Source organism: Carettochelys insculpta, chromosome 7, assembly GCF_033958435.1.
Source record: "Carettochelys insculpta isolate YL-2023 chromosome 7, ASM3395843v1, whole genome shotgun sequence".
Classification (NCBI taxonomy): Eukaryota; Metazoa; Chordata; order Testudines; family Carettochelyidae; genus Carettochelys; species Carettochelys insculpta.
The window spans coordinates 31,380,114-31,392,162 of record NC_134143.1 but is presented as its reverse complement, the minus strand read 5'-3'; the positions used below and the strand labels follow the sequence as shown (position 1 = coordinate 31,392,162).

Genomic DNA, 12,049 nt, shown 5'->3' with positions numbered 1-12,049 from the left:
TGATCTGACTTGTTTTTTCCTCTTTTGATAAGTACTATTGATACTGGGTCATTTCCACCTTGCTGAATAGAACTTGTCAGCTCTGGCCCTCCCTTTTACGGGGACCCCACCCTTTAAATACCCCTCTGAAACCACCCCTCCCCCACTCATGCATCTGATGAAACGGCTCTTTGCCCACGAAAGTTTATACTCCAAAATATCTGTTAGTCTATAAGGTGCCACAAGACTTCTTGTTCTCAAAGCCACAGACTAACATGGCTACCTCTCTGATACTTTTGCAAAGGTGACAATCCCTTTAGGAACATATGGGTGGGGGAGGGGAAAAATCAGCATAACCACTGGGGACAAGAAAATATTGAACTGAGAGTTTCCACCATAATTAGAGAGGAAAACACTACGCAACAATTGCTAGATTAAAATCACTAAAACAAAAAGCTGCTGTTAGTTAAGAAAAAGTCTCCTTTAAATCTGCTAACCACAGGGCTGTGACTTGCAAGATAAATGCGTGTGTTGGGCCTACCCTACAATATGGCTCATCCCCAGGGGATAAACATGCTTCATCCATAGCACTTGTACGTAATTTTTTTAAGAAATACTGTTAATCTAAAGTAGGAACCATGTACGGTGTAACGTCATGTTTGTGATCATTATAAGTCTGTAGCTTGGAGTAACTATTAGTGCTGCGAACACATTTGTTTTGAAAACCCAAACTCAAGCCAAATCTGCCAACTTTGGGGGTTTCATTACCAAACCCGTACTTGGGGGTGATGTTCACGACAAAGTTCGCTAAATCTCACAAACCTCTTGGTGAGCCTGGGCAGATCTCTGCTGAACTGAAGCTACAGGAAAGGTTTCTCTGAAGCCTTAGCAACGGGAGATGAAAGTCACACACAGCTCCAGTCACAACAGTATAAATTTGGGCACGCGTATGAATTACAGCCCTTGTACAGGTATTGAGGTCTAAATTAGCAAAGAATCCATTTTGAATGATCATAGGGTACTTCTACCCTGCCACTTGACTGTACTGTAACTTGCTGGCTCAGGGGTGTGAAAACACACCGTCCTTCTCAAGCACAAGAAGTTACAGTGCTATGACATGCCAGTTTAAACAGGCTCCCAGCACTGGTAGCTGCCCCTATTGTGGAAGTGGTTTAAATAGAGCGCTGGTGCCATAACCGTACTTTCACTTTAAAGCACTGCTGCAGCTTGCTTTAATTTTAGAAGTACAGATAAGGCCTTAGAGAAAAAATAAAAGCCCAAAAGGACATTGTCTGAATGACAGACAAAGACCTGGTGAAATGTCTTAGGAAGTGAGACTGCTGGGTGATGCTCTAGGAAATAAGAGAGAAGGATATGAGCAGAGAAAGCTTTTGACTGCCTATGCTGTTTCCTTTTAATGGCTCCCTTCCGAAAGTACATTGCCCCAGGCTGGGGCCTGAGTAAAAAATAACTGCATCAGGCTGGAGTGGTGACTAATGTTATAGAAATTCCATTTGCATCAAGCCTGTGTCAAGATCTGGCACTTTCAGTTGCTCTCTCTTTTCCAGGACTAGTCCTGGCAGGTAAGGGGAAAGGAAACAGGGCCCTTACTTGAACACAGAATTTGTTGGGTCTGGTGCTGTTCCATCAAAATACACAAAATATTTCTTGTCTTTTGTTCTCTTCCAAAGAGGCCCTGGCTGTTGTCCACTGGCAGGAGGAAGGAGGGCAGGCTGCCGTCTTCCTTTGCCTGTTCCATTCTGAGATTCCCCTTTTGGATCATCCCACCACCTTCTCCTGCCCCTCCTTGGTGATTGACATGAAGTCTCTAGGGCACAGCAGATGAACTGAGATTCTGCTGGGGCAGTGGGGGATGCTGCTAGAGGGGATGTAAAGCACAGGATCTCTTTTCACAAGATGTATTTTGGGAACAGGGAGAGAACGAGGGGCTGAGGTTGGTGGATGCTCACAATAGCTGTGCCTATGGAGCGGGGTGGAGGTTATAAAGAGGAGGTGGCCCCTTGCATTTTTCATTGCTCTCGTTAGTGGAAATCTTTTTCGTACAGCAGAAGGGAATTGTCCATAGCGCTGACACCAGCTCTCCAGATGTTGAAAGCAGCAGATGTTTTCCTGGTTGTTAGAGCAGTTCTCTCCAGGGACTACACAGAGAGCAGCATGTTTCCAAACCATTAAGTCCTGACATTTGTGACTCATATCGATTCACTTCTCCATGTATCTTCCTACCTTTCTCTTAGCATAGTATGACAGACATCAACAAGTGACAGGAAGCATTATCAGGGCTCCGCAGTGTTTTCTCTGCCTCCTCATATCTGACGCCCAGATATGTGCTTCATTTCCCTGACTTCTCTTTTCTATTTATATGAGAGGTGGAGAGTATTTAAACCAATCCATCCGAGGCACTGCAGCGAAGATAGAAAAGGGATCAGTTTAGCCCCTTGCATTTAAGATTGGTGTTTATAGAAAGGTCAGCCTCTGCAGGGAAAAGGTGAGGATTCCCAACAGCTATATTTGATAAGTGCCCAACTTGGAAAGTAAAGTAAATCCACTGGGAAAAAACATCACAGTTGCATGATGTCCTTTCAGTGCTGTTGGCTTTGTATCTAGAGGCACAGTGGTGCAAGCTGTTACACATGGGTTTGACAGCATGCTCCAAACCTGACCTGAAAGGCCTGCGTTTTGGGCTGAGAGTGGGGCCATGGGAGTGAATCATGCAGAATCCTTGGCTCCCGTACTGAGGCGTCTGGAAGTGTGCCATTTTGTGCAAGTTGTGGGGGTGGGTTTTTGATGCAGACCCCTGATCACTGGATGTAGGCTGCCAATTGTTATCCAGAAAAGCTAGACAGGTGTCCTGGTGTAGTGACGTCTGATATTACTGACCTGGTCCAAATTTCCCCGATGTGAGCCTCTGTCAATATATGATATATGATCTATAGAGCCTGCTCTCCCATGCTTAAATTCCCAAGAGTAGAGAGATGCTTTAAGGACTGAGTCAGCAGCTGGAGAGTAGGAGTAAAAGTGTTTTGTGTTTGGTGAGTGAGCTAGTCCTCCTTCCGTTTAAAATTCATCTTCATTACCCCCGAGCACTGCCCCTTTTCTGTACAATCACAGAAGGGGACACATTGGCTTAATTCTGATCTCACCCCAGTCCATTGACTTCAGTGGAATTACTCCTGATTTACGCAAGTGTAAGATCAGTAAAAAGCCCTCCGTTGATGTTCTTAAGAGAACACAATCTCCTCTAACCAGAGAGAGATGACGCTAGGGATGCTTTACGGACTCTTCCTTGGTTTACATGATTGGGGAAGGATGTCAGACAATTTTTGACTGCAGAGATAGCATTTGTGAGCTAGGCAGGAATGAGTTTATTTTAATTTAATTTATTTAAATTCTTTATTGCCAATTGTAATCATCAGTGTTACTTGAAATTCTATTCCTATAGGGAAGTAGGATTATAATCAGGCCTTCGATATAGAGCCTGGCTTTCTCACACTTAAATTCCCAAGAATAAAGAGATGTTTTATTGACTGTCCGAGTCAGCAGCTAGTGAGCCGGAGAAAAAGTGCTTTGTGTTTGTGTGGTTCTGTCCAGATACTGGAGAAATATCACACTGACTGGCAGAGGTCAATTACAATGGAAATTTCCCTGAGTCGGCCTTTTCGAATCTGACCAGAGCATCCGTAAAAGTTAAATTCTTGATTTGGTGCATTCCATGTTCTCATTTCCAGTGCTAACATTCCCACTTTTCTCTCTCTGTGCAGGGCAAAGGTGGCACCAGCCCAGTCAGGAAGTATTAAACTGGATGATGCCTTCTAGATAGCTGCAGAGCGCTAGGGGCCAGGGCGGTGCTCCATTATTCTCCTTGGAGGGGGAGAGTCTTTCTGAGGCAAAACCTTGGACGTCTGGGTCTCTCCCCATGGATAAAGGTCACGCTTTACCCCAGGAGATCCGGGAGGTGCGACACTGCCTGAGAATGAAGAGCAAGTATGCCATTCTCCTGGTGTTTGTTGTAGCCCTTGTCATTATCGAGAAGGAAAACAATATCATATCGAGGTAGGAAAAAAGGGAGAGCAAGCTCTTGCTATACTGGGAGGGGATTTCTCTTCATTCTTGATGTAGCCTGCAACCCGCCTTTCTGCAAACAGCCTTCCAGAACTGGATACATTTCTTCCCCCTAGAATACGAAGTCCACTAATGCTGCTTCTGAATTCAGGGCTTTAGATGGAGGGATTTCTCACTCACACATTCCTACATGCCTTGACACCATAGTAATGAGCATGTTAGCATTGGAGTGACATCATGCAGTTAATTAAAGTATCTTCCAGAAGATTCTCTGGTAAGGTTTTCCATTTCTTTATCTCTTTTTTCCCCTTATTGCTTTCATTCTCTTCAGTTTCCCTTCTCTTGCTACCAGCCTGTCACCCGTCTATTAAAATCTCAGCCTGGCACTACAGCTATCTACAATGAAAGGCCTTTTGCCCAGCAGTGCTTAGCATGAGCTCTTCCAATTCTTTCCCTGGGTTCAGTAAGCAGCCTGTCCCATCAACCCAAACCTTTTTATAGTGACCCCCAGATAGTCAGATTACTTTATCAGTCTCACATTTTGAGAATGTCGTCCAAGCAGAAACATGGGAGATGGCCATCATAGAAGTTTGTTGCAAGGTAGACTATAACAAATGAGGCAATACCAATGAGGCAATACCAAAGTGGCAATACCAAATGAGGCAATACCAAAGTGTCTAGCTGAAACTGCCAACTTGCCTTTACTGAGGGAGTGGGAAAGGTTTTTATTTAGGCTACAACAACTCTTGGAAGCTATTGTGATACACCTGCAGCAGTGCAGTCGCAGCCACATTTCAGTGCAGACACTGGTGACAGGAGGGTTTCTCCTGTCACTCTAGTTAATCCACTTCCCTGAGAGGCAGTAGCAAAGTCAACGGAAGACTTTTTCTGTCTACAGAAAAAGTGAGTTAGGTCAGCTTAACACTGTTTTTCAAAGGCGTGATAAGATGTAGCTATGCTAATGTAAGTTTCCAGTGTAAACTTGCCTGAGGGCTTTTCTTTTTTAAAACCTGATAAATGGTACTGATTGAGAAAATGAAGGGTGAATAGAGTGGACATGTGTGATGCAAACTTCCCTTAAGCAGTTCTACCAGCGTACCTCAGTTCTGACCTGCAGCAAGCCCTGCTGTTCCACTCCTTGGGTCCCTTGCTGCTCCTCTGCCAATGCTCATTAATCCCAATTTGCATTTCTGACTTGCTACTCCAAAACTTGACCTCACCTGAGGAAGCTGCCAGTTGTGTTAGTCTGGGTGGGCTTTGCAACACTGATATAGGGGTACAAGGGAGTAAGTTGAAACCATTAAGCTAATTAGGCCTCAGGTCAAATAAAACTTGAGCTCAGAGGTGAACATTGTAAAATTCCCCCTTTTTAACCACGGCCTCATGGTTTGTCTTTGTGGTTTTGCTCTCTTTGTTCGCAGGGTATCAGACAAGCTGAAGCAAACCCCACAATCTCTGATGGAGGTCAACAGCACAGATCCTGGCCTAGTGCTATCAGAAAACGGGTCCCTCTTGTCCCTCAGTGAGCTGGACTCCGCCTTCTTGCAGCTCAAGAGTCGGCTTCAGAATGTCACCCTGCAGCTGGCGGGGAGCAGTGAGCCTGCTGTGGCACAGGGACCCCGGAGACATGTGCTCCTGATGGCCACCACCCGCACAGGTTCCTCTTTTGTGGGAGAATTTTTCAACCAACAGGGCAACATTTTCTATCTCTTTGAGCCCTTGTGGCACATCGAGAGGACAGTTTCATTTGAGCCAGGAGGTGCAAATGCAGTAGGGTCAGCCCTTGTTTACCGGGATGTATTGAAGCAGCTGTTCCTCTGTGACCTCTACATCCTGGAAAATTTCATTACCCCATTCCCTGAGGACCACCTGACCCAGTTTATGTTCCGGCGGGGCTCGAGCCGCTCCCTGTGCGAAGACCCTGTGTGCACTCCGTTCGTCAAGAAGGTCTTTGAGAAGTATCACTGCAAGAATCGGCGTTGCGGCCCCCTCAACGTGACTCTCGCTGCAGAGGCCTGTCTGCACAAGGATCACATGGCACTGAAGACCGTGCGAATTCGGCAGCTGGAGTTCTTACGACCCCTGGTTGAAGACCCTCGCCTAGACATGAGGATCATCCAGCTTGTGCGGGACCCCCGGGCGGTGCTGGCCTCTCGCATGGTGGCCTTCTCGGGCAAGTATGAAACCTGGAAGAAATGGGCTTCAGAAGGAGCAGCGCCCCTCAATGAGGATGAAGTGCAGAGGCTGAGGGGGAACTGCGAGAGCATCCGTCTCTCAGCTGAACTTGGTCTGAAGCAGCCAGCCTGGCTGCGGGGCCGCTATATGCTGATCCGCTATGAGGATATTGCTAGGTCACCCCTCCAAAATGCCAAGGAGATGTACAAGTTTGCTGGCATCAGCCTCACCCCACAGGTGGAGGAATGGATCCAGAAGAACACCCAGGCCCCTCAGGACAGCAATGGTATCTACTCCACCCAGAAGAACTCTTCAGAACAGTTCGAGAAGTGGCGCTTCGGTATCCCTTTCAAGCTGGCCCAAGTGGTTCAGAGTGTCTGTGGCCCAGCCATGAGCCTGTTTGGCTACAAACTGGCCAGTGACCCAGAGATGCTCACAAACAGATCCATCAGTTTGCTGGAGGAAAGGAGGGCCTTCTGGATCACGTAAGATCCCTCGTCGCTGGCTTTCCATAGGGAAACATATGGTTAGACTGAGAAAAGTAAAACCTGAGCCCAAGAACAGCTGGGGAAGCTGGAAAGGGTCAAGTGGAAAGTGCCCACTGTGTCCTGCTGACACGTATCACATCCTCGTTTATAAGGCTTGTGTTTGCCATGCACTCTTGAACCACGTGAGGTGCTTTCCGATTCTCCAGAGGACAGCAGGGGAAACACGGTAACATCTAGGAGCTGTGGCTTAGCTAGATGGATTATAGTATGGCCACCCTTTGAAACTAGAGGAGGTCATAATGTAGCAGTGGGGAGAACCAAAGCAGTAGGTACTAGTATCCATACCTCACCTCTTAGCTTTCTTCTCTGCACAAGCGCTACCCTTCTGTCAAAGGGCACTTATGCACTAAACAGCCAAAGAGAATCGTATGTTTTAAAAATGTTCATACACTTTAAAGCTCCTCCTCTCACGGGGCATGAGAAGAGGTGAAAGGAGCCAAGGGTTGCACTGATATTGCCTTGGGCAAACTTAAAGACCTCACTTAGCTATATCGGTTGGGTTGACGGAACTGTCAGACACGGACTTGATTGGGATTTGTTGCCAAGAAACCTTTTCGTAACTCTCCAGTGTGGGGAATTGGAGGAGTGAGGGAAGAGACACCTCCCTCCTCCCCTCCTGACTGCTGCTGCCTTACGCTGACAAACACTCACGGAAAGGACACTTGGCGCATGTCTGCAGACTTCTGAATATACCAACGGCCTGTTAACCTTGTGAGATGTAACTGAGCCCTACGAGGGTGAGCACACTCCCTCCGACTGTGCTCGCACAGCAGCAAAATGCTGAGGACATCAGGAAAACACGTAGCAGAACCAGCAAACAGCCACACCCTGATCACTGGCCGTGGTGCAGTATTTTCCTTCTCACTTGTTTGTCTGATTATCAGATGCACCACAGCCAGCAGCTGAGAGATGGCAATGAAAATATTGTGTGTGTGTGTGTGTGCGTGTGAGTGAGAGAGAGAACACACAAGTGCGCAAAGCTTTCCATCCCTAGGGACTCAGCTTGTCTCTGCCCAAGCTGGCATCAGCTGTTTTGTCTTCCACCACCATAAGTCTGCAGGCTGGGTTCCTCAGTGATCATTTGCTGGTGTCTAGAGGTCGATAGTGAATGCTTTCTTGGCTGGTGGTGGCAGGGGGTTTCTGTAGTTATATTTGGGGTTTTTTTTCCCTTGCTGTTGTTTGTATATCTTTGCAAGTGCTTGGTGGAAGCTGCCAGCAATTCTCTTCCCCCACCACCCCCGCCACTCCGCCCCCTCCGGCAGAAGGAATAGTTTGTACCAATTAGCTTTTTGTGTCAGGAAAGGGGAGAAGGGAGAGACTGGGAGGCAGGCAAGAGGGAACTCGTCCAAAATTAGACAACTGCAATAGTTCTGGAGCAGAAAAATGGTCTCCGATTGCAACAGATGAATTCTCAGCCTTTGCCACCCCTTGTCTGATCAACAGTTTGGTTTAGTTTTTGTTGGAGTCTGAACTTTTCCCAGGGCAACCCAGAAACTGCTCCAGAAAAAGGGTTCTCAGATTCCCCCACAGCCCCATAACTATTCTGAGATACCCGTCAAGTCCCCTCATCCTTAAATACAGCCTCAGGGAAGAAACTTGGAACAAGGCCTGGCCTGGGAGTGAATTTTTTAAAATAATTTTTCAAGGGGAAGTATCGGGTTTTTGTTTCAAATCACATTTAAAGGGATACTGTCAACAAAGCAGACCTCTCTCTGAAGCTTACCTTTGCTTACTGTTGTCACAGGCTAGTGCTTTAGATTATTCAAATGTAGAGAGATTGCAAGAGTCGTTTCTATTTTTTAGCTTGTTTACTTTGTGCATTTACCTGCATTTTGGGCAATCAGTTTCACTTGTGGTTGGAGTCACTTCCTAATCTCATGAACAAGCATGAGAGAATATCAAAATTCACATGCACAAGGGTGGGGCTAGGCACAGCTGGGCAAGGGAGCAGCGCCCCTCATCTCTCATGAATCCATGAGCACAGTCTGGGTGCACTGGTAAACTGGAGCTGCACAGCAGATAAAGAGTAAGCTGTTACTGACATAGGTGATCAGCCTAGGGGAGATTCAGGAGAGGACTGGGCACACTTTTTTATGGCTGTTGTTCTTGAGCACACACCCCAGGTTGTGCACTCTATATAAAATTGAGAAGGGAAAGGGAAAAATGCAAAAACCAGTGCAGGATAATGGCTGAAGCGCTCAGCCCACAGTGTATTTCCCCACCCTGCACCCAGGCAAAAAAACAATTGCCAGTGTAACTATCCCAGAGACACCTCCCCACGTGGGGCACCTTCTCCTGCTTGCTCTGGGGCTCAGCAGTTTCCAGCTTCTTCTGCAGTTCGCTGCATGCCCTGCTGTCTCTCTCGCACCCTGTGATCTCCAGTACTCTTATGCCATTTCCCAGGTAAGAGGACCCAGACCTGCCTACTACACTGGGTTCTGTCCCAGGTGCACAAGAAGAAGAAACCACAGTCTCCATAGTCCTGCCCCTGGCTGCTGTTCCCTTTGGCTTCTTCCTACCTAGCTCTCTCAGGCTTCCTTTCTCCCCAAGACCTTGGAGTTTGACCCTTCTTCTAGGGTTAGAACCCTGATGGTTATTCTCCCTCTTGGATTTTCACTTCACTTCCCCTCTCCTCTGCTTCCTCAGAGCAACCCTGGACAGTCTGCCTGCAGCCTCCTCCTGTAGCAAACATCCTAGCTTCATCATCATCCAGCCTGCTCCAGCCCAGCTGAGCCTTTTGTTCAGTTAGATCTGGTTCTCACTCCAGGTGCAGCCAGGTACCCTAACTAGCATCCCCAGCTCCCCACATTAACCATTTCAGAGCCTGGGTGGAGTATGCACCCCATCACAGTACCCTTTTAAAAAAAGCAATAAAGCACCTCTCCCTCCTGGGGTTACTAGCAATTCCTTACATTGTGAGAACTGAAATCGGTTAATATATTTTACCCTGGTTTTGCAGTTGGGTTACTTTCTCCACCTCAGTTGGGCAGTGAAAACAACCCAGGCATCAGGGGGCCTAGACGGTTTGTAAAGTGGGGGTGTTAAAAGCCAGTGACCCAAACTAAACCTGTATCTGATGGCAGCTCAGGGCTGTGGCCAGGGGTGCCGACTGGCAGGGACACAAATGGGGTGGCTGCCCTGGGACCTGGAGATTGAAAAAGGCCTGGGACTTTGGGCTGCAACTGGGGCAGCAGCAGTAGGTAGAGCCATAGGCCCTTTAAATCGCCGCCTGAGCCTTGCGCAGAATGGGCCAGGCAGTGCTGAGGCTGGGTGAGGGAGGCTAGCCCCCAGCCCCACCCTGCCACACACACCTCCCACCTTTCCCAGGGCCTGGCAAAGTCTGTAGCCAGGCCTGGCTGTGACAGCACCCCTAATTTCATCACCTATGCCAGACAGTTTCACTTTCCATCTCCCTTGTACTAGCACCGTCCTGCAGTATTTGGGTTTCAGATAGTGCAAAGGATGTTGATACAAGAAACTGAAAATTGTTTCTACAAGTGTAAAAAGCGCCATGAGAACATAGATTAACAGCAGGTTTTCTTAAAAGAAAAACTTGACTTTTCTAACCCTAAATTTGGGGCCTAAACTACCTTAATGTTTTTGCAGGTTTTCAAAGAATTACTTAAGGCTAAGTGAAGCTTAGAGAAGCGAATAGAAATCAACAAACACCTGTTTCAAAGCTGTGTGTGCTTGCATGTGCCCTTGCAAATCACATAGGGAGTGGTTTGCAAAAACCAAACTTTGCACCCATGGAAGAGCCTATTTGAAACCCATAAGTATATCATGGCTTCCTTCTCCAAGTTTTTCCTCTCCTGTAACTGCCACAGGCTGTATTATAATGTGTTTACATTTAGAAAGGCAGCAGATTTAGGCCTCAGTTCAGAAAAGCACTTAAGCATGGAATAACTTTAAGCCCACTTCAGTGTGCATAAAAGCTCTCTTGCACAGAGGTGTTTTCCAAAGTAGTCCCTAAAAGCCTACTGGAACATTTCTGTGATAAGCCCAAAACAGAAAGAGCTGTAGGTACAGCCAAGGATCCTATTTGCAGTTGCCCTCTTCTACCTTGTGTCATCATTTGCATCAGTATAAAGTGGCTGTAAAAGGTCTCCAAAACAAAATGGTAATGGTCTACACTGTAGGGCCCTGATCCAAGGCCCATTTAAATCAATGGAAAGACTCCCACTGACTTTGCCAGGTTTGGGATTAGTACCAAGGTGCAGAGTAACTATGAACCAGTTTCATACCTTTTCTTGCTCAAACCTACTTTGTAACTCCAACAGGAAGCACCCAGTGGAAATGGTCCTGCTGCATTTAGTAGGGGAGAGAGTGTTTACCTGGAGCTCCAACCAGCACATGGGTTCTGATGAAAAAAGGCATTATTATTGCTATTGTTTGTCATTTGCGCTTTCCTAGTTTATTGCTTTTCAAAAGTTTATTTTTATTTTTTTACCTACAAGGGCTACAGTCGGGCAGGAAAGAGGCTACCTCTTCCTGCAACACACAGAATTGTTCAGAGAATGGAGGATTTAATATTGTAACTGCAAGGGGAATTTATTTATTTATTGTATGTAAAAGAGGGAAAATATTTTATTAGCAGGGAGTCTGAGCTAACAAAAGGCAGAAAACAAATATCCCATGAAATGGACAAAAAAGGTGGGTGGGTGGGAGGGAGGGAGGGCAATTAAACCTGGAGCAATACAATTATGGTTGGTTTTGAGAAGTCTTTTTTAACACCCAAAACAAACAAATAGCACACTTCTACCTAGAATCTGTTAATTGCTGTTGTTACAGTGAACAGTACCCACTCATTAACTGAACCAGGTTGGAGAACTATATTTTTGCACGGCCCAGTTCCCTGTTAGCGGAGTGGGGGCTTTATACAGCAGCAGGAAAGCAGAAAATGTCCTTTTTATTTTTAAAGAAAAATGTAGTTGAAAAAAATCTCAAAACTGGGTGGACTTGGGACATGGGCTGTGGGACAGGAAACTGTTTTTAGCCCTGGCCCTTTGCCCAATCTGAGGGTTTGCCTGTACTACAGGTTATGTTGCTATGACTTAGGTTGCAAAGGTGTGTGAATTTGTGGATGTAAAATTCTGTTTAGTTAGTTAACTGCTTAAACCTTTAGCCAGTTAATTGTTTAAACAAGAGGGCGGGGGGGCGCTGTGCTGCCTGGGGCACTCCCAGGCTGGGCCTGCTGCACACCAGGACTGCACCAGCCACTGTGGTTCCTGCGGGGTTGAGCAAACCCTGCTGGTGGCAGATGGGCT

The 12,049-nt window shown here is 46.7% G+C and overlaps 1 protein-coding gene across 6 annotated transcripts in view; it reads left to right on the top strand.

The window, feature by feature from the left end:
* CHST3 (carbohydrate sulfotransferase 3) overlaps positions 1-11,429 on the top strand; it is a 42,407-nt gene extending 30,978 nt beyond the window's left edge. For 3 of the 6 annotated variants that reach the window (XM_075000247.1, XM_075000246.1, XM_075000249.1), the window contains 2 exons: positions 3,759-4,050; positions 5,481-11,429. In XM_075000247.1, the coding sequence (XP_074856348.1) occupies positions 3,914-4,050; positions 5,481-6,723 (1,380 nt within the window). In that variant the 5' untranslated portion in view covers positions 3,759-3,913 and the 3' untranslated portion in view covers positions 6,724-11,429. Of the gene's footprint in view, positions 1-3,758; positions 4,051-4,175; positions 4,334-5,480 lie in introns of those variants that run through there. The other 3 variants (XM_075000251.1, XM_075000250.1, XM_075000252.1) reach the window with 2 other exon arrangements.
* The last annotated feature ends 620 nt before the right edge of the window (positions 11,430-12,049 follow it).